This window comes from Canis aureus, chromosome 3 (genome assembly GCF_053574225.1).
Source record: "Canis aureus isolate CA01 chromosome 3, VMU_Caureus_v.1.0, whole genome shotgun sequence".
Classification (NCBI taxonomy): domain Eukaryota; kingdom Metazoa; phylum Chordata; class Mammalia; order Carnivora; family Canidae; genus Canis; species Canis aureus.
Window position 1 is genome coordinate 34,718,903 of NC_135613.1, and position 21,002 is coordinate 34,739,904.

Here is a 21,002-nt window from a genome sequence, read left to right on the forward strand (position 1 = left end):
ACTCCCTTGGCAGGGAGCAGATGCTCTGTGGCAGCTGCTGCTTTAAAGTGAAAGCACTCTGTTCCCCCAGAAGGAAAGGGCTGTGGGCGAGTCCAAGCAGGGGTTCCAGTTCCTTAAGACAAAGCCACCCTTGCCCTCCGAGAGAGAGACACAGTGTGGTAGGTACACTGCGAGCCACCCTGGTTCCCTGCCCGGCCGGCTGGGAAATCTGAGCCTCACCTGGAGCTCCCAGAAGATGCTGCGCGTGTGGCGGTGGTAGTAGTGTCTCAAGGGAATGTACTCCAGGCCTTCTTGGTTTGTCTTCAGGTAGTTCTCCACGTGCTTGAAGAACCAGGGCTTGTAGTAATTGCCGATGCTATTCAGCTGAAATGACAGAGGCCATTGTGTCAGCCCACAGATGAGGACCTAATACCACCAGGGCGTAATGGTGATACCCGGCTTCTGTTCGGCACCCCTGGCCTTTCCAAAGCTTTCATGTCTGCAACCACCCTTGAGACTCTTGAAAGCCCAGTGAGGCTGAGCGCAGCGGGCACCATCCAGCAGAGCGAGGTTAAGTGGTGTGCCCGGGCCCGACCGCTAGCTCCCAACAGTCTAGAGAGCTCCCTCTTCCCTGACACAACTGAGGGGCAAATGTTTAAGGACACAGTGCCACGTGGGGGGACTCCTTCCCTCCCTCCCTACCTTCCACTCGGCTGACCCCTTTCGCTGGGTCCCACGGCCAACAGCACTAACGGACCATCGCACTTTCTCCGCCGCCGAGACCAAGCCCCACAACCCCCTGGGAGCTGTGCTTCCCTCAGGCAGCCCCCATCAGTGCAGGAGGCTCAAAGAGTGAACCTAATACTTCTCTGGCACCAGGCCTCCAGCTTCCAATGCCTAAATCTTATACTGAGATAGTCTTTAGTCCTAGACGGTTAAGGACTTCACCTGCTGTGTGCCCTGGGATGACTGAGCCTCTCTGGGACACAGTGTCCTCACGCATCTGGGCGAGATGCTTTTGGAGAGAGGCAGGGCAGCAGCCTGGAAGGAGCACAGGCTCCGGGGCTGGGGGTATGGCCCTACCAGCTCTGTGGCCTAGGGCAGGTCACTCTCTCAGCCTATTTCCTCACATATAAAATGGCAAAAGAAAAAAAAAACTATAGACTTGGTAGAAATCTAGTTTATCACTGCAGACACTCAGGCCCCACATCAGACCACCTTCCGTAGGGGGTGGGAAAGGCCCCTGACTTCTATGGGGCAGGTGACATCACACCCAGCTGGGGTGCAGCACAGGGTTGGGAGGAGCAGCGCGCAGTGGCCGAGTCAGAGAGGCAGACTGTTGCTGGGGGAACTGTCAGGCAGGTAAAGGCAGGAGCGGAGGCAAGATGAGCAAGCCCCAGGGTTGCTCATGGAGGAGAATCATCACCACATGCTCCCAGCAGCCATCCCTGGCACTTCATGTGCTTGTTCTGGATCCCTTCCATGACCTTGCGAGGCAGAGCTGTCCTCGCCTCACTGATGAGGAGATTGAGGAGCATCAAGGTTGAACAGAGTGCGTGAGACCACAAGGCCGGCAAGAGGCAGGGCAAGGACTCAAGTGTATCCCACGGTGCACAACGAGGCCAGGGCTGGGCAGCGGGGCACCCGAATGGTGTGCTCTGGAACGTGAGCATTATATAATGTGTGGAAACTTCAAATGCTGCAGGAATATGCAATCTGGCAAGAGAGACCCCTTGTAGCCTCACCCTCCAGAGGTAACTACTAACACCGATCTGTCCTTGTCAGGTTTTCTCTTCTGCGCATACACAGATTTATAAAGATGGGATCATCCTGTGCCCTATTTGCCGATTTGCTTGTTCTACTTTTAACACATGAGACTGATCGTGGGCGGTCACTCTGAGCCTTGCTTTCAGTACTGGCAAAATGGAGCTATTCCCGGCCCTGGGGTCGCTGGGGAGATCAGACAAGCAAGGGAAGTACCCAGCATGGCGCCTGCCCACAGCGCAGAGTGGTCAGTTCCCAGCCCTGTCACGGCCCTCTGCCCCCTCACGAGCCCCTCCACCGGGAGCCCTTGGCCCCCATCCCTGGCAGCAATACTCGCAGCCCACCCGAGTGTCCCCACTTGTGCATCAGGGTACCACGGAGCCTGTTTGTCCCAGTCAGTTTTAGGGTGGCTAGCATGGCAGGGCAACGGACACCATAGTCTGGCGTCCGCGTGCTAGTACAGGGGACAGTGAAACCTAACAGGAACGAAGCAACCTGATCCAACCCCAGGGGGAGGCCTGGCCACACACCTGGCAGCGGCACCAGCCGTGTAATGGAATCGGGACTAGGGGCATACCTGGGTTTGGGTGTGCCCTGTGCTCATCGACTCATGAGGAACCTTCGTGCCAGACAAGCACAGGATATGCTAAAGAACCCAGATCGTGTGTCTCCCCCAGGGCACATGTCCACTGGGGCAGTCTGGCTGCCACACGACTACCAGTTCTAGCCCTTGCACTTTGAGAGCAGGCCACTTGTAGTTCTGGGCCTCCCCTGGAAATTGGGGTGGGCTGCCTCCCCACAGGGTCACAGCAAGCCTCTTCTGGGACTGCAGAGGGCCCATCTCAGGGGCAGACAGGACAAATTCATGAGCAGTCCTCCCAACAGGAGCGTTTGGAAGAAACGCTCCTCAAATGAAATGTCCATGTCTAATGGCATCTGCCATGACCTTCCCCAGCCCTGTTCCTGACGGTGTCAGGGTCTTGCTCATCAGGAGGCTTTGTTAAAGTCTGCAGTCTGGAGGGCCCAGCCCCCTCTCCCCTCACTGACACAAGGTAGACCCCCGGGTTAGACCTTGGTCTTCTAGGGCAATGAGGAAATTAATTACAGTGTTCCAACATTTTAAAAGTTGTCCAAACTATGTTGCCCGATTATAACGTTAGGTGGCATCTTTTTTTTTTTTTTTTTTTTAGTATTTTACTTATTTATTCATGAGAGACAGAGAGAGAGAGGCAGGCAGAGACACAGGCAGAGGGAGAAGCAGGCTCCATGCAGGGAGCCCGACATGGGACTCGATCCTCCAGGATCACGCCCTGGGCTGAAGGCGGCACTAAACCACTGAGCCACCTGGGCTGCCCCTTAGGTGGCATCTAATGCAGCGTGCAGGTACCAGAAGAGCCAGTCCAGTAGGCATGGTGATTGCCACGGCCCCTCCGTCAGCCTCTAAGAAGGTAGAAAACATCTGCACTAGATGTCCCTGTCTGGTGACCAGGTGCTAGGGGACCTGCACTGACGGGGCCTTAGACCAGGCCGGGCAGAGCCAGGGGCCTGGGAAGCCAGACGGCATGCTGGCTCTGTGTCCGGGTCCAGCGTTCCCACTCCTGCTCCAGGATCCCATCCTCCAGCGCCCACCAAGGTGGCCCCTGGGAGGCGGCCACAATCAGTGTCAGGAGACACGCTGGATTACAGGAGCTGCTACACAGGGGGACTAGGAGGCAGGGACCTGAACTCCCACCTGCCCCGTGCTAGCCCTGAGTGCTCACAGAAGTCTCTCCCCGCTCCCAGCCTTGTTTCCTTAGTTAGGGAGGGAACTGTACCAGGCGATTTTTAAGTCCTTTACAATTCTAAAATGGTTTAAGTATACAGGTAGAGATCAAGAGCCTTAAGAGTACTTTAAGATGTCTCTTTCAATTGGACAAAAGATGTCCATGGCTACATTAACTAAAATAAGGAAAGACTGGGGTGCCAGGGTAGCTCAGTCGGTTGAGCATCTGACTCTTTGTTTTAGCTCAGGTCATGGTCTCAGGATCATGAGATCAAGCCCCATAACAGGCTCTGCATCAGGTGTAAGCCTGCTTAAGAGAAATTCTCTCTTTCCCTCTCCCTCTGACCTTCCTTTGCTGCTTGTGTGCTTGTGCCCTCTCTCTCAAAAAGGGAAAGACTGGAAGCAACTTGTATTTCTAACAATGGAGCCATGGTTTAGTAAATGATAGGGCATTTGCTCAATGCAGTGCTCTGCAGTCATTAAACAGCAATTCTGAAGGCCACATAACCACGTCAGGCAACACGTAACACACTCAACCAGAAAATACAAATTTGAACAGTGATCACAGCTAAAAACAAACGGAAAAAGTGTACAGAGATGTTCAAACCGCAAAGGTGACCTGAGAACTGCAAAAGAAAACGAGATACTATTTTTAACTCTATCAGATTGGCAAAAATGAAGGAGTAATCATATCCAGTGTTGGCATGAATGTGGGAGACAGGCATTCTCACACACAGTCGCCCGCCGGAAGCAGGCAGACGCACCACTTTTCTGAAGGGCTGTCAGCATTTACTGTGCTCCAATCCCTAAGACAGGAATTCCAATTTTTGGACTCAATCCTACAGAACTGCTTATACAAGAGGCCAAGGATGGATGTTAGAGAATCTTCGACACAATCTTACTGGTAAGAGCAAAACAACTGAAGCAAGATAAATGTTCGTCAGTAAGCAATTCCTTACACGCCATCATGGGAGAGCACGGCATGAAATGAGGGTATGTCTACACGTGTGCACACATACCCTGAGGAATGCACAAGTGTTACAAGCAGTTACTCTGGGAGTGAGCCTGGGTGAAAGAGACCCACTTTAACTTTTCCTTATATATTTCAACATTGTGACGCTACTTTTATAATTTAAACACTTTAACCTATGCACTGAAAAGAGAGGAAATAAATATACTGAACTGTTAGCAAGAGCTGACTTCAGGGGACGCCTGGGTGGCTCAGTGGTTGAGCGTCTGCCTTTGGCTCAGGGCATGATCCCGGGATCCTGGGATCGAGTTCTGCATTGGGCTCCCTGCAGGAAGCCTGCTTCTCCCTCTGCCTGTGTCTGTGCCTCTCTCTCCATGTCTCTCATGAATAAATAAAATCTTTAAAAAAAAAAAAAAGTTGGCTTTGGGTCATGTTTATAGGTGGAGTCTTCTTTTCCTTTTACTCATTTATACTTTCCAAGTCTCTCATAAACACAAATCCTTCTACATGAGAGAAAAAGCTGCTATTAAAAATTACATACATTAAGTCAGTGTCAATCTAGATTCCGAGGCATCAAATCCATTATGCAGATCTTGGTTTTGTCATCTCTGGAAGTTTACATGACCTCTCAGGGCCTTAGTTCCCACATCTATAAAATGGGGTTGCTGCAAGGATCAAAGCTTACATTGTCAAGAGGCATGCACGTATCTGGCAGGTGGTCAGGGCAGAGTGAACGAGGCTCCCCTCCCTCTCCAAGACAGCTCTGACTGTAGATCCTAGGGTCCCAACTCCGGGGAGGCTGACTGAGGCCATGGCCTCAAAGAACGTGGCTGCCAGGCAGGGTCAGGTTGTGGGAACAGGTGCAGCTCCAGCCCACCCAGGCCTTCCTCGTCCACAGGCCTTGGCCCTTGGCAGCTGACCCCCTGGCCTACCTTGCTGGGCTCTGCATCGTCCGTCATGACCCCCGTCATTATGACAGCCTCATCCAGGGAGTAGAGCAGTCCTTCCACAAAGTGGTTCTCCGGCCGCTGGGACTCACGGGTGAACTTGTCGCAGATAGCCTCCAGGCCCCGCACTGGCTCAAACCGCAGCTTGACGTACTTCTTGGCGGGGATGATACGGATCTCGGCAGCCACCAGGAAGCCCAGGGTCCCACAGGACCACGGCACAGCGTAGAAGAGGTCTGAGTTTTCCGACTAGGAGGCCAAGTCAACACATGCTGAGAGCCTGGACCACCACACCCCACGGTGTGGCACACAGTGAACAGGGGTGCAAAGAACCCAGGGCCTCAGCTTACCTCCTCCTCTATTCCTGTCTTGTTGTGTAAACCCTAACAAGGAACTTCAGCAACAGGACTTTCTGGGCCTGCTTTCCCTCTGCAGCTTCAGCATGACGTGTGAACTTATACTGCCCTCTGTCTCAGGGAGGCTCACAGAAGGCACCTGACTCTTGATTTTGGCTCAGGTCGTGCTTTGCACAGTGGCAGTATCATAGCCAATGAGGTTTATTCGGTTCAGGTCATGAGATCAAACCCCACATTGGGCTCTGCTCCGTATAGGGTCTGCTTGGGATTCTCTCTCTCCTTCTCCTCTGCCCCTGCTGCTCGTGCTCTCTGTCTCTCTCAAATAAATAAACAAAATCTTATTTTTTTTTTTTAAATTTTTTTTTTTTTAAATTTATTTATGATAGTCACAGAGAGAGAGAGAGAGGCAGAGACACAGGCAGAGGGAGAAGCAGGCTCCATGCACCGGGAGCCTGACGTGGGATTCGATCCCGGGTCTCCAGGATCACGCTCTGGGCCAAAGGCAGGCGCCAAACCGCTGCGCCACCCAGGGATCCCTGAACAAAATCTTATAAACAAAGTTTCAATCCTGTCCCACTCATCAGGGTAAATGCCTTAAATGTCTGCATCCCACTTTGGGCAGTAAAATTATCTTTTATTTTTCCAAAACAGCCCCTCTAGGCACTTTTAGTAACACCTTACAACATTTGGCATAGAGCTCTGTGGCTCAGACCTGACTTGCCCTTGAGAGAGGCAGAATGGTGTAATAAATGGCTACAGGCAGGAATCTGGGAGCCTGACAATTTGGGTTTGAATCCGAGCTGCGTGGGATTTCCTAGCTGTGTAATCTTGGGGGAGGTTTATTAATCTCTCTGTGCTTTAGTTTCCTATCTATAAAATGTGGATAATAATCATACCTCATGAAGTTATTGAAGGATTAAATTACTTAATATATACGAAGCATTTACAACATATCTGAGCCCCTATACGGGGTTCTATCAATCTTTGTTAATATTATGGACACAGACCCAGACTGAATAGTTGTGTTTGAAATGAAGCACTACCAGGGTCCTGCCTCCCCAGCCCCAGGATACTTGATGCCCAGGGATGTCCCCCATCTCTGAACTCACCGGTGTGCACCGCACAAAGCTGCCATCAGCCAGGACCAGCTCATAGGCAGTGCAGATGTGTTGGAACAGGCCGTACTTGTGGGATGATGACTCGATGCCTGTGCCCATGATCAAGCCCCCTGCAGAGACACGCATGTCAGCCAGGCAGAACTGTGGGGTGCAGGGCCAGGGGAGATAGGGTAAAGGGCACTTCACAGGAGCTGGGGTTGCTCATAGCCCAAAGGAGGTATGATACAGCTGGCTGCTTGGGGTAGATTTCCCACCTCTGTGGATCTGGAGAGCAAGAGAGGCTTGGACAGGAGTCTGAGGGCTTCTTCGAGGTAAGGGGGATGGGTAGGAGAGCCTGTCAGGGGTGAGGTAAGGGTTGGCTGGGTGGTAGGAAGCTATATTCTTTGAGAACAGTTCCAGGAACTGGAGATGCTTCCCCTGGAAAAGGAAAGGCTTTGGGGACCACGAATCCTGCGGAGGGAGAGGCAGACTAGACTTATTCTGTGTGCCCCTTGAGGCAAAACTAGAATAATGGACACGCATCATAGGGATGTAGGTTCACACCAAAGAGAAGGTGGGGCCTGATAACCTGAGCTGCCCAGGGATGGAAAGGCAGGCAGCCAACACCCTGCCTTTGAAACTGGATGAGCAGAGACAGTGACTTCCGTCACAGATGGAACAGTGGCATCCGTGGGTGGAACTCCACCTACAGGAGTGGATCACAGGGCCACAGCTCGGACCCTTGGCCTGTCTTGAGTCCTCACCCACTGTGAGATCATCGAGCTCGGGCAACACAGGCAGGGTCCAGCCAATGGAGGTCAGCAGGGCAGTCACCTGACCCATGGTCACCAAGGGCTCCACACGGACGATCTATTGACACAAGAAGAGAGACCCTGATCACAAGGAAGTTGCCAGGGTTCCTGGTGGCTTCTTCACACAGTTGTCACCCCAAATTTTCCCACTCGACCACATAGGATTCCTACGTGCCCCTTGCAGCCTCTTGCTAGAACAGGATACTGTCTTTCATGATGGTAAATGGAATTTCTGGTGCTGGGTCTGTTAGTGTTTGACTTTGTCCTTTCAAATATCTTTACACTTAATACTCAGTTTATTTCTCTTCTAGATGTTAGAAGATACTTATTTGGAAGAAACTGCATTTTTGAAGAAGACAAAAAACATCCATCCCACTTCATGTCATCCTAGCTGTCAGTGTTAGTACTGGAAGTCCTTACTTTTAGACTTTTTCCATCCATGCCTCACTTGCTATTTTGTTTGTTGTAATAAAACACACATATATACAAATTCAAGCACACTTATGCATATTTCTCTGCTTTGCTTTTTAAATTTAACACTACGACCATCATCCTTTGCCATGAGATATTCTTGGAAAACACAACTTTTGATAGATACATCCATATGTCAAAACGTGGACTTCTGCTTCCAGCCAAGACGGAGCAACAGGGACCACGTTTACCCTGCTGCCCAAAAGCAAGAAACAGACAAAATAAATGGAAACAAGAGTTTTCAGCATAGAAGATTATCAAGCAATGAAGTTAATGACTGCTGAGGGACAGGAAACAAACAAGGGGAGCTCTGTGAATGCCCAGGCTGATTCCCTGGAGTCAGGCAGTGCAGGGAAGGGAAAGGCAGGGGAGCCCAGTGGACTCTGTGCTGAGTGCCACAGAAGATCAGAGTGAATAGAGCTTGCAGGACAGAGCACTGGAGAGGAGATAACTGCACAGAGAGAAGACTCTGAAGAACTGCAAAGGATGTCCACTGAGCGTTCAGCGGGGTACTGGTTAGTGCATACACATAAGGAAATCACCTGAGGCCAAGGCCAGAGAAAATGGAACCAGAATGGGTAATAAGTCACAGGACCAGGGTTCATCCAGGGAAAGATCTGTTCTCACAAGCCAGACTGGAAACCTCTTGGTTCACAAGGCAATGGGTATAGTGTGATCTTGCCTCAGCAGGAGGAATAACTACTCTTAGATTACATGCTGCTCTGGCCTCACCTGAAAAATCAAGACCCAACAGCATCAAACTATTTCTTGGTAACATGGCTATGGCCCAGAACAAATCTCAAGAAGATTTTAGGAATACAAAAAATATTCAGCACCCAAAAAGGTAAAATTCACAATGTCTAGAATACAAAGTTTACCAGGTATGCAAGGAGGCAGGAAGATTTGACTCATAACATGGAGAAAAGTCAATCTATCTGTTTTGATTAAATAGGCCCAGATTTGACAAAGATATTACAATCAGCAAACAAGAACATTAAAATAATTATTATAAACTAGTAGTTATACTACTATCTTCCCTACATTCAAAAAAGTTAAGTAGAGACATTAAAAAGATAGTAAAAAGATCCTAAGGAAACTTCCATACACAAAAACAATATCTGAGATGAAAGACACACTGGCTAGAATTGACCATGCAGGAGGAAGAGCAATGCATTCTAGGATGCAGCAATCAAAACTCTCCCACATGAAACACACACAGAGAAAAAATGCTTACAATTTTTACAGTGTCTCAGTGAGCTGGGCTGTGGAACAATTTCAAAAGGTCTCATATACCTGCCATAGTCCTCAAAGAAGAGAGAGCAGGGAGCAGAAAAAAATACTTAAAGAAATAATGACCTGTTTTCCAAATTTGACAAAAATTATAATGAATCCCAAGCACAAGGATTAGGAGGAAAAAAAAAACAATACTGAGGCACATCATACTAAAATTGCTCAAAATTATTGATAAAAATCTTAGAAGCAGCCAGAGAAAAAGAAGACATGTTACATACAAAAGAACAAAGATAAGAATGAGAGGTTTCTTGTTGGAAACAACACAGGAAAGAACACAGTGAAGCATCTTTATAAAGTACTGAGGGGGGAAAATACTATCAACCTGGAATTTCATACCCAGTGAAAACAGCTTTCAAAAATGAAGGCAACCTTAAATGTGTTAGGATGGATCATCAAAAAGCAAACAAAACCTCAGAAAATAACAAGTGGAAGTAAAGATGTGGAGAAATTAAAATGCTTGTGTACTATTGGTGGGAGGGTAAAATGGTATACTTGCTGTGGAAAACAGCATGGAAGATTCTCAAAGAAGATTAAACACAGAATTACCATATGATCAAGCAATTCCAGTTTGGGGTACATACCAGAAAGAATTGAAAGCAGGGATCGAAAAGGTATTCGTACATCCATGTTCCTAGTGGCATTATTCACAATAACTAAAACATGAGAACAACCCAATGTCCACCAACCCAATGTCCACCAACAGGTGAATGGATGAGCAAAATGTACATATATACAGCGAAATATGGTTCTGCCTTAAAAAGAAAGGAAATTCTGCAATATGCTATATCACAGATGAACTTTGAGGATATTATGTCAAGCAAAATAAGATAGGCACAAAAAAAACAAATACTATATGTTTTTTTAAAGGTTTATTTTATTTATTTATTTATTTACTTATTTATTTATTTTTAAGATTTTATTTATTTATTCATAGAGACACAGCTAGAGAGAGAGAGGCAGAGACACAGGCAGAGGGAGAAGCAGGCACCATGCAGGGAGCCCGACATGGGACTCGATCCCAGGTCTCCAGGACCACACCTCGGGCTGCAGGCGGCACTAAACCGCTGCGCGCCACTGGGGCTGCCCCTATATGATTTTATGAGATACTTAGAATAGTCAGAATCATTAAGACAGAATTTGTAACGGTGGTCACTCAGGGCAGTGGGGAGAGGCGGAAGTTAATTGTTTAATAGGTATGGAGTTTCAGTTTCATGAAACGAAAAGAGCTATGGGAATAGATGGTGGGGATGGCTGCAAAACAATGTGAATGTATTTAATACCACTGAAGAAATGTACAATTAAAAGTGGGTAAGATGAGTGGCTTATCATCCACTGGCTGATATGGGAAGATGACTGGCTGGCTCAGCTGGTGCAGCATGTGACTCTTGATCTCAGGGTGGCAGGTTCAAATCCCATGTTGGGCATGGAGTCTACTTAAAAAAATGGTTAAGGGCACCTGGGTGGCTCAGTGGTTGAGCGTCTACCTTTGGCTCAGGTCATGATCCTGGGGTCCTGGGTATCAAGTCCCTCATCAGGCTCCCCACAGGGAGCCAGCTTCTCCCTCTGCCTATGTCTCTGCCTCTCTTTCTGTCTTTCATGAATAAATAAGTAAAATCTTTAAGAAAGGTTAAGATGGTAAACTTTATGTTACATGTAGATTCTCAAAATAAAAGTTGGAAAAGAAATGAAGGCAATAAAAGAAATGTTTTCAGACATACAATAGCTGAAAGATTCATCACCAGCAAAATCATCATACAAGAAATGTCAAAGGAGTTCCTTCAGGCAGAAGGAAAATGAAGCCAGATGGAAATACAAATCCACACACCAGAATGAAGAAATGGTAACTGCATGGGTAAGTACATAAGATTTTTTCTTATTATTTATATTTCTTCAAAAGATCCTGGACTATTAAATAAAAAGGCATTGTGGGTTTGCAACATACAAAAGTATGACAATAGCACAAAGGTGGGGAGGAGAGGGCTGCAAGTATATTATTGTAAGATTCTAATAATATACATGACATAGGATGCTATCACTTGAAGGTGGACTGTGATAAGTGAAATGCAAACTATAAATCCTAAACTGCTAAAAGCACAAAACAAAGAGTTACAGCTAAAAAGCCAACCAAAGAGCTAAATTAGAATTTCAAAAATTATTTAGTTACCTAAAAGAAAAAAAAAAAAAGAAAAAGAAAGAAGGAGAAAGGAAACAAAGAACAAAGGGACAAAGGGACAAATAGAAAACAAAGAACAGGGGCACCTGAATGGCTCAGTTGGTTAGGTATCTGACTTTTTTAAGATTGATTATTTATTTATTTATTTATTTATTTATTTAAGAGAGAGAGAGAGAGAGGAGAGAGAGAGAGAGAGAGAGAGAGAGAACAACAGGGTGGGTGGGTTGGGGGGCAAAGGCAGAAGCCCTGACATGAGGCTTGATCCCAGGACCCCAAGATCATGACCTTAGCCAAAGGCAGAAGCTTAATTGACTGAGCCACCCAGGTGCCCCCAGCATCTGACCCTTGATTTCTGCTCAAGTCCTGGTCTCAGGGTCTGGAGCACTGGGCTCCCCACTGGGCACGGAGCTTACTTTAAAAAAAAAAAAAAGGTGACAGATATAACCCAAATTTTATTGATAATAATATTAAATGCTAATGTGTGTGAGTTTTTTTGTTTGTTTTTTTAGAGAGAGAGAGAGAGAGAGAGTGAATGGGAAGAAGGAGAGGGAAAGAATTTTAAGTTGACTGTGCTGAGCACAGAGCCTGACACTGGGCTGGGGTCTCACGACCCTGAGATCATAACCTGAGCTGAAATCAAGAGTCAGGTGTTCAACCAACTGAGCCACCCAGACGCCCTTGTACATGGTTTTAACATCTTAATTAAATGGCAGAGATCGTTAGATCATATTAAAAAGCAATACCTAACTATAAGGTGCCTACAAGGGCCACACTTAAATATGAAGGTACAGCATGCCACCATTGGTCAAGAGATGTGGAGTGACTTTATTAATAATATCAGACAAAGTAGTTTCAGAGTGAAGAAGATAACTAGGAATAAAATCAATCATTTCATAATGGCAAAGGGATTTATCAAGAGGACATAAATCATTCAATCAAGAGGACATAAAAATCCTAAACATTTATATACTTCTTAACAGAGCTTCAAAATGCATGAAGCCAAACATGATGGAGCTACAAGAGAAATAAATCCACAATCACAGGCAGAGATTTCAGTATCTCTTCAATCATTGATAGAACAGAGAGAAAATTCGTAAGAATATAGAAAACTTGAACAACACTATCAATCAACTTGACAACCAATTGACATTTATAGTAGAAGCCACCCCAAAACAGCAGAATAGCATTTTATTTATTTATTTATTTTTATTTTATTTTTTTTCAGAATAGCATTTTAAAAGATGCAGACGTAACATTTACCAAGACAGCCCATATTCTGGTCCATAAAGTAAGTCTCGATAAGTTGAAAAGCATTCTAATCATATAAAGTGTATTTTTGTTAACAATAACTGAATTAAATTAGAAATTGGTAACAGAAAGATCTGTGGAAAATTCCCAAGTATTTGGAAACTGAATAACATGCTTCTAAATAACCCATGAGTGAAAGAAATATCAAAAGGGAAACCAGAAAGTATTTTGAACTGAATGAAGATGGAAAGATTCAAAATCTGTGGGATGGTTTTAAAACAGTGCTTAGGGGGAAATTTATAGCACTAAATATCTATATTAGAAAAAAGGAAAGGCCTAAGTCAATGGCCTCAGCTTTTACCTTAGAAACGAAGACTAACATGAGTAAAATTACATGCAAAGTCAGTAAAAGAAAGGAAGTAACAAAGATCAAAGCAGAAGTCAATGAAATAGGAAACAAATAAAGAAAAATAGAGAAAAATCAATGAAACCAAAAGCAGCTTCTTTTGGAATATCAGTATAGTTGATCAACCTCTAGCCAAACTGGTCAGGAAGAAGAGAGTAGTCACAAATGACCCATCTCAGGAATGAGACATGTGACATTACTACAGATTCTACAGATGTTCAAAAGATAGCAGGAGTATTACGAATAACGTAATGTCAGTTTATTCTACAACCTGAAATAGACAAATACCTTTGGTGACACAAACTGTCAAAGCTCACCAAGAAGAAACAAAATGAAGAGCCGTAGGGCTATTAAATTTTTTTTAAAAAAATTTACAGATAAAAACTTGCTCACAGAGAAAACTCTAGGCCCAGATGGTTTCACTAGTTAAGTCTATGAATTACTGCATGAAGAAATAATACCAATTTTATACAAACTCCCTCATTAAAATGAAAAGGAGGGCATTCTTCCCAACTCATTCTTTGGGACTTAGGAATCTATAGTAATCAAGACAGTATAGAATTGGCATACAGATGGGCAAACAGATCAACAGAAGGGTCCAGAAATAGATTTATGTATATGGACAATTGATTTTCAACAAAGGAGCAAAGGCAATTCAGTGGAGAAAGGATTATTTCTTCAACAAAAGGGGCCAGAACAATAGAAAATCCACATGCAAGAACGTATTTTTTTTTTACTCATATCACATGCAAAAATTAACTCAAATTGGATCATGGTCCTAAATGTAAAGCAGAAAACCATAATACTTCTAGAAGAAAACAGAATTAGGGCAAGATGTCTTAAATAAGACATCACAAACACGATCTATAAAAGAAGAAACTAATATACTGAACTCCACCAAAATTAAAAACCTCTAGTTTTCTAAAGAGAAGTCAAAAACTGGGAGAAAATAGTTGCAAATTGTGTCTGATGAAGGACCTGTTTCTAGAACACATAATAAGAAAACAAACAACCTGATAAAAATTTTAGCTTAAAGATTTGAACAGGTACTTCATTAAAAAAAGATCTACAAATGGCAAATATGCACATGAAAAGATGCCCAACATCATTAGTCATTAGGAAAATGGAAGTTAAAACCACAATGAGCTACCACTACACACCTACTAGAATGGCTAAAATTAAGAGGACCAACTGTACCAAGTCTGATGATGTGGAGCCACTTAGAACACTCGTGGGAATGTAAAATGCTACAGCCACTTTGAAAAAAAAAATATTTTAAGATTTTATTTATTTATTCATGAGAGACACAGAGAGAGAGGCAGAGACACAGGCAGGCAGGAGAAGCAGACTCCCTGTGGGCAGCCCAATGTGGGACTCACCCCAGGACCCTGGGATCACGACCTGAGCTAACGGTAGATGCTCAACCACTGAGCCAAAGGTGCCCCTTTGGAAAACAATTTAAGTTTCTTTAAAAGTTAACTATACGCCTATCATATGATTCAGCTATTTCACTTCCAGGTATTTATCCAAAAGAAAGGAAAAGCATGTGTCCATACAGAGTATACATAAATGCTCGTAGTGACTTTGGTCCCAAACTGGAAACAACCCAAATGTCCATCGATAAGTGATTGGATATACAAACTGTGATCTGTGCATACAGATGGAGCATCACTCATAAGTAATACACTTTTTTTTTTTTTTTAAGATTTTATTTATTTACTCATGAGAGACACAGAGAGAGAAAGGCAGAGCCATAGGCAGAGAGAGAAGCAGGCTCCATGCAGGGAACCCGAAGTGGGACTTGATCCCAGGTCTCCAGGATCACACCCCGGGCCAAAGGTAGCTGCTCAACCGGTGAGCCACCTAGGCATCCCCAGAATGTATTTCTGATACATACTTCGATCAACCTGGATGAACCTCAAAATAATTATGCTGAGTGAAAGTTGCCAAAGAAAAAAAAATACACAATGCCTGATTCCATTTATATAAAACTCTAAATACAGACCAGTGATGGAAAGCAGGTCATTATTTGCCTAGGAATGTGGCAGCGGGGGTGGGGTGGTGGTGGTGGCTAAACAGGGATTAGCAAGGGGCACAAGGAAACCTTTGAGAGCAATGGGCATGTTCATTGTCTTGATTATGGTAATGGCTTCACGGCTGCGTCCATATGCCAAAATGTATTATTGTTGGACACCTGTGCAGTACTGCATACCAACTGTATGTCAATAACATTGCTTAGGAAAAAAGAAAAGACATCAGGGACATTAAGCACTGTGGCCAAGGCCTCACCACAAAATGCCATTATGTGGATATACCATACGTAATAAGTCTCTACTATTAGAGACTAATAAGTCTAGGGTATTAGGTTGTCTTCCATTAAAAATAAAGCTGTGACATGAAGGAAGGGTGAGAGGGAGGGAGGGAGGGTGGGAGGGAAGAAGGAAGGAAGGAAGGAAGGAAGGAAGGAAGGAAGGAAGGAAGGAAGGAAGGAAGGAAGGAAGGAAGGAAGGGACATAATCCCTCTGTGCTGTCTTTGACTTAAACCCATTTCCTTCTGGGGCACCTGGGTGGCCCAGTGGTTGAGTGTCTGCCTTTGGCATGATCCCGGGGTCCTAGGATGGAGTCCCGCATCGGGCTCCCCGCAGGGAGCCTGCTTCTCCCTCTGCCTGTGTCTCTGCCTCTCTCTCTGGGTCTCTCATGAATAAATTAAATAAAAATCTTCAAAAAATAAAAAACAAATAAACCTATTTCCTTTTTCCTTGCTCCAGGTTTCAAAAAAAGTTACTAGATAGGCCAAAGATGATGCACGTGTCTAAGGCTATTAACAAGTGGGTCCTAGGAAGCTTGGAAGAAGGCCCACCCTCCCTGCCACTTCCATAGCTCGTCTTTTGCCAGCATACTTCCTTAACAGGAAGGGATAAATAGGTTCCGTTTTGTCTCTCATCTTTGCCCATGACTTCCCCATCCTTTTCTCCTGTGGAACTGCTGACAGTCAACGAGTCTCCCTGAGTTCAGTCTGCCCACCAGGGGGACACAGCTATGATTGATCTCTTCCAGAGCCATGAGGTTTTTTGAAGGATCGCAGAGCCTTCTGTGATGAGCGGGGCCCTCTCGGCTAAAATTGTCTCCCTGTGGGTCACTCGCACCAGGGAGGGTGCCTCTCCTGTCCCTGGGGCCGGGGAACTGTGCCACTCTCACCTGTTTCTTGGTGTCCACCTCCAGAATGTCCATCAAGTTGATCATGATGTTTTTGTGTGTCTTCTTGTACTTCCCAACCCGCAGCGAGACAGTGAGCCAGCCGGGGCGCCCCGTGCACATGAAGGTCTTGCTGCCCTGCTCCTTCCATTCCCGTACCTGCAAGCGTAGGACAGAGACTAAGATGGGCCCCCCAGGGGATAGAGCAGCTTGCAGCCCTGCTTTCAGGAGAGGGAGCTGGGAGTGATGCCTTCAGGTTTCAACAAACACTTCCTGAGCCCCTGCACCCCGCCGGGCACTGGAAGGCCCGCAGCCCTTTCCCTCTGAAACCTTCCCTGGCTAGTGCCACATGGCAAAGTGGGATGGAGAAAGAGCTAAAATCCAGGATCAAAGTGCTATGTAAACAATGCTCACTGGGAAGCCCAGGCAAGGTCTTACAGCGATAATAAAAGAACTCTACAATGATAGCAATCTCCTGGGTGCCCCCACTGTGCAGGGCACCCGGGCAACTACTATGCACTCTCTCATTGATTTCTCACAACAACCCCAGAAGGGTGGGATGACCAGCCCCTTCTTATAGGGGAGAAAGCTGGGAAACAAAAAAACTTGGTCACTCAACAAGTGAAGGGCAGAGCCCAGATTCACACCCAGGACTGTCCAACTTCCGGCCTGCAAAGATAGATGGGCTTGTGTTAATAGTCAGGAAGAGAATAACAGTTAACAGTTAATGGAGGCTTATGTGCCAAGCCCTGTTCTAAGCAAGTGTATGTGTTAACTCATATGTCACTGGAGGGGGAGAGAAGGGGTGGGGAAGGACCACAAACCCAATGGAAGGAAGAGCTTTTGCAAAGCCTCTACTGCAAATGACCAGAGCACACAACGCAGAGAACAAATGGCCCAGGAGACTCCACACCCACCAGGAACACAGGAGGAAGTGCTCCCTTTCTGCTGAGATGGACATCTATTGCTATGACCTTTGACTATTCGTTTCTTCTTCATACACTTTTAAAGGTTCCATCTTCCTTGGGTCCAGGTGATGCTGGGTCTCCCCCTGCTCCAGAAAATGGGCATGTGACTTAGGTCTGATTTTGTCCTTTTGGCCACAGTGACCAGTTCAGGGATGGGCCCAGGGTCCAAGTCAAGACAATAAGACCCATTCTAGGAGAGGAACTCACGTTTTACTGGGATTGTGGAGCCGGTTGTATGAAACTGCTGGGGTTTCCTCAGGGAGATGGGCCTCCCTGAGTACAAAGTCAACCCAGACGAAAGCCAAGCCAATAGATGGCAGATGGATGGAAAGCTGAAGATGAGAAACAGGGAATCCTCGATCTAGTCATACCTGAGCCAGTTTTATTCTTGGACTTTTCGGGATCTGGGCCAACAAAATCCCTTGCTGCTCAGGCCAGTGTGAGTTGAGCTCCTACCACATGCAACCAAGACTCGTGGAGGGGGCTGGGTTGAAGCTGGCTGGGTAAACAAACAGCTCAACATGGGGGAGCAAAAAAATAAAAATAAAAATAAAATAAAAATAAAATAAAAACATGGGGGAGCACTTTCCTGCCATCTGAGGCCAGGGTGCCCTGTGAATAGAGGTATATGAGCAGAAGAGGGATTCCATGATCATCTGGCCTTGCCCCTGCCTGATTCTGCAAACCCAGGGCTTCGTACAAACTCCGGGGTGTAGGAAATGGATTCTGGGTGCTGTATTCCAGCTGTTGGGTGGGCCGCACGTAGTGAGTGTATGGAAGCCTTAAAGCCTGAACCACCGGTTGGACTGGATCCTGATGGGAACCAAGCAGGAATCTGGCAGGAAGGTACTGTTGTGCAAAGACCTTCTTGTGAGTATGTGCAAGTCAGGGAGACGTGGGGAGGGCCAAGAAAAAGGGCCGCTAGTCAGGGGGTTATTGCCACAAGCCAGGTGTGAGGCAACAGAACCAGATCTACTGGGTGGAATGGAAAGGGATGGGAAAGGAGAAAGGTCAGAGATCAGGCTCTAAAACCAGGCTGATCTGGTTTCCAGCCCCATTTACCAGCTATAGCCACCTTGAACACATGACTACTGATTCAGCCTCAATTTTTCCCTGTCTGTAAAACAGGTCTAAGTCTTCCTAGGATTGCTGTGAGATTAGAAATGATGGACATCAAGGCTCGGGGCGTGGCATGTGTCAGGTGCTGAGTAGCAGGCTGGTTTGGCCAAGCCCCTTGTCTTCTTGTCCAGTGAGAACCTCTGGCTTAGTTTTAGCTAAACAAGCAGGCACTGGGCTGCTCTGGACAGGGCCCCATGGGTCAGAGGTGACTTGGACAATAACAGTCCCTGCCTTTCAGGAGCCCACACTTGGATGGAGGGTGGGGGTGTGTGTATGGGGGAGAAACAACAAACAAGTAAACAGGGAAATCTGAACCTATGGAAAGAGCTAGGGAAGAGGGTGCAGTCGGGGAGGGAGGGTAGGCAGAGCTCTGGAGCTGTGACTGTGGCCGGCTGAACCCAGGGTAGCCCAGGCAAAGCAATTCCAGACATTGCATTCTGCTACCCAGCCCAAGGTCTTATGCCTCATAGGAGTGGCCCTCAGCATCCATCTTCCCACTCTTGCTTGCGACACCCAGCACTGCACCCACAGAACATGGAGGCTTCTACACCTGCGCTGAGGGTGGCGACAGGAAACAGAAGCTCTTTGCAACCTGACACTCCTAAGAGGAACGTAAGGAGGCGTAGAGGGAGGCCAAGAAAATGCCCAGGCTGGAAGGCCACGCCAACCCTGGGCACAGAGAAGGAGGTTCCAGGGTGAGCCGCAGCGGGGGCGGCCGCGGGGGCTCCGTAGGGGCGCAGACCCGGGGTGGGGGGATGGGGTTTGGAGGCGGGGAGGATGTACAGAGTTACTGGGGATGCCTCCTCCAGAAGTGAGTACCCGCCCAGCGCCCCAAGGCTCTTCACCCTCACCCCGGCTGGGTGCTACCCTCTCACCTCGGTCCTTCCTTCCTTCTCAAAGAGGCAAGAGCTCCTTGCTGCTGCAGAGTAAACTCTCAACTCTAGACCCCGCCCCAACCTAGTTCGGAGGGGAACTTTCCAACCTTCCCCCACTCCCGGCCTGGGCTCACAGCCAACCCTCCGCCGGACACACCTTCGTCCCGTCAATTCCCCGACTCCCCGGTCTCTCCCGCCAGCCCCAGCCCCGAGAAGCCCCCGTCTCCGGGATGCGTCGGGCCCGGCGGCACCACCTGTTCCCGGCTCACCTTGCCGGGTCTGGTGATCCCGTCTACCCTCTGGGGCCCCCGCAGGTGCTCCGCGCAGGGCAGACCCCTCGCTCCCGGGAAGCGCCCCCCGCCCCCCGCCCCCCGGTGAGGTCTGGGCCCCCGGGCCCCCGGGCCCCGCAGCACCCAGCGCCGCGCGCATCCCGCCGCGCATCCCGCCGCGCATCCCGCCGCGCCCCGCGCCCTCACCTGCTTCTGGATGTCCCGCACGCGCTGCCCGTGCAGGCGAGGCGCGCTGCTGAGCTTGAACACCACCCAGGCGCGCACGTAGTAGTAGATGTCGAAGATGAGCGAGAGCGGCAGGAGGAAGAGGCACACGAACACCCAGCGCTGGTGGATGAGCACGAACTCCAGCCCCTTCACGCGGACCCAGAGCAGGAAGAGCAGCGCGCACACGGCCAGCGACACGGCGGGCTCCATGGTGGGGCCGGCGGCGCGCCGCGCGGGGGAGGGGGTCCCGGCTCGCGCCGCCCGTCGCCGCCGCCGCTCCGCGCCCGCCGCCCGCGCCCGCCGCCCGCCGCCCGCCGCCCGCTCCCCGGGAGTCGGGGGGGTCGCCTCGCCGCCTCGCGATTGGCTCGGGCCGCCAAGGTTCGGTGGGCCGAGACCCGGCTGGCGACCAATGGCGAGCCGCGCCGGGGATCGGACCAGGAAGCCGCCGCGCTGATTGGCTGCGGGAGGCGGGCCGCCCCACCCCCTTCGGCCGTCGCGCGGGGAGGGGCGGCTGGGGAACTCGCGCGCCCGCGGGGTCGGGGGCGCCCTGCGGCGCGGGGGGCTGCGGGGACGCCGGCTCGAGGGCCGCGTTCAGCCGCCGCGCGCTGGGTCGGCGCCCCACGGCCCTGGGTCGGGCGCCCCGCAGCTCGGCCGCGGACTCCCGGCCCCGCGGGGAGCGCGCGCTTAGCCCTGACCGCGGCCGGCGGGTCGCGCGGGGCGCTCAAGGCCACGAGGTGCACCTTGCCATTTCCCCAGGCGCTTTCTGCAGGCTCGGTGGAGTTTGCAGCAGGTCGGGGGGCGCGGGGGGTAGGGTGAGCTCCATTTTATCAGGGAGGAAGCATCCCAGAAGAGTGCAAAACGGCTCCCTTACCCCTTTCCCACTCGGCTGATGCAGATAGGACAGGAGGGGAAAGAAGGAAGGACCCCCCCCCCCCCCGCCCGCAGCCACGGTGAATGCGCCCTAGCGGCCACTGTGCCAGGCAGTGGGGCAGGCCCGAGCAGGGGGGGCTCCAGTACGGAGGAGCGGGGACTGTGACCGGCAAAAGATTAAATCCAGTGTCCTTTGCGTT

General features: G+C 48.6%; 1 protein-coding gene across 1 annotated transcript in view; it reads right to left on the reverse strand.

Annotated features, from left to right (window-relative positions):
* Positions 1-20,206, reverse strand: part of DHCR24 (24-dehydrocholesterol reductase) — a 30,566-nt gene extending 10,360 nt beyond the window's left edge. Inside the window, exons 1-6 of the mRNA XM_077891899.1 lie at positions 19,912-20,206; positions 16,477-16,632; positions 7,640-7,745; positions 6,888-7,006; positions 5,408-5,671; positions 220-363 (exon numbers count right to left, since the gene is read on the reverse strand). Coding sequence (XP_077748025.1) covers positions 220-363; positions 5,408-5,671; positions 6,888-7,006; positions 7,640-7,745; positions 16,477-16,632; positions 19,912-20,142 — 1,020 coding nt within the window. The 5' untranslated portion in view covers positions 20,143-20,206. The remainder of the gene's footprint in view (positions 1-219; positions 364-5,407; positions 5,672-6,887; positions 7,007-7,639; positions 7,746-16,476; positions 16,633-19,911) is intronic.
* Positions 20,207-21,002: the final 796 nt, after the last annotated feature.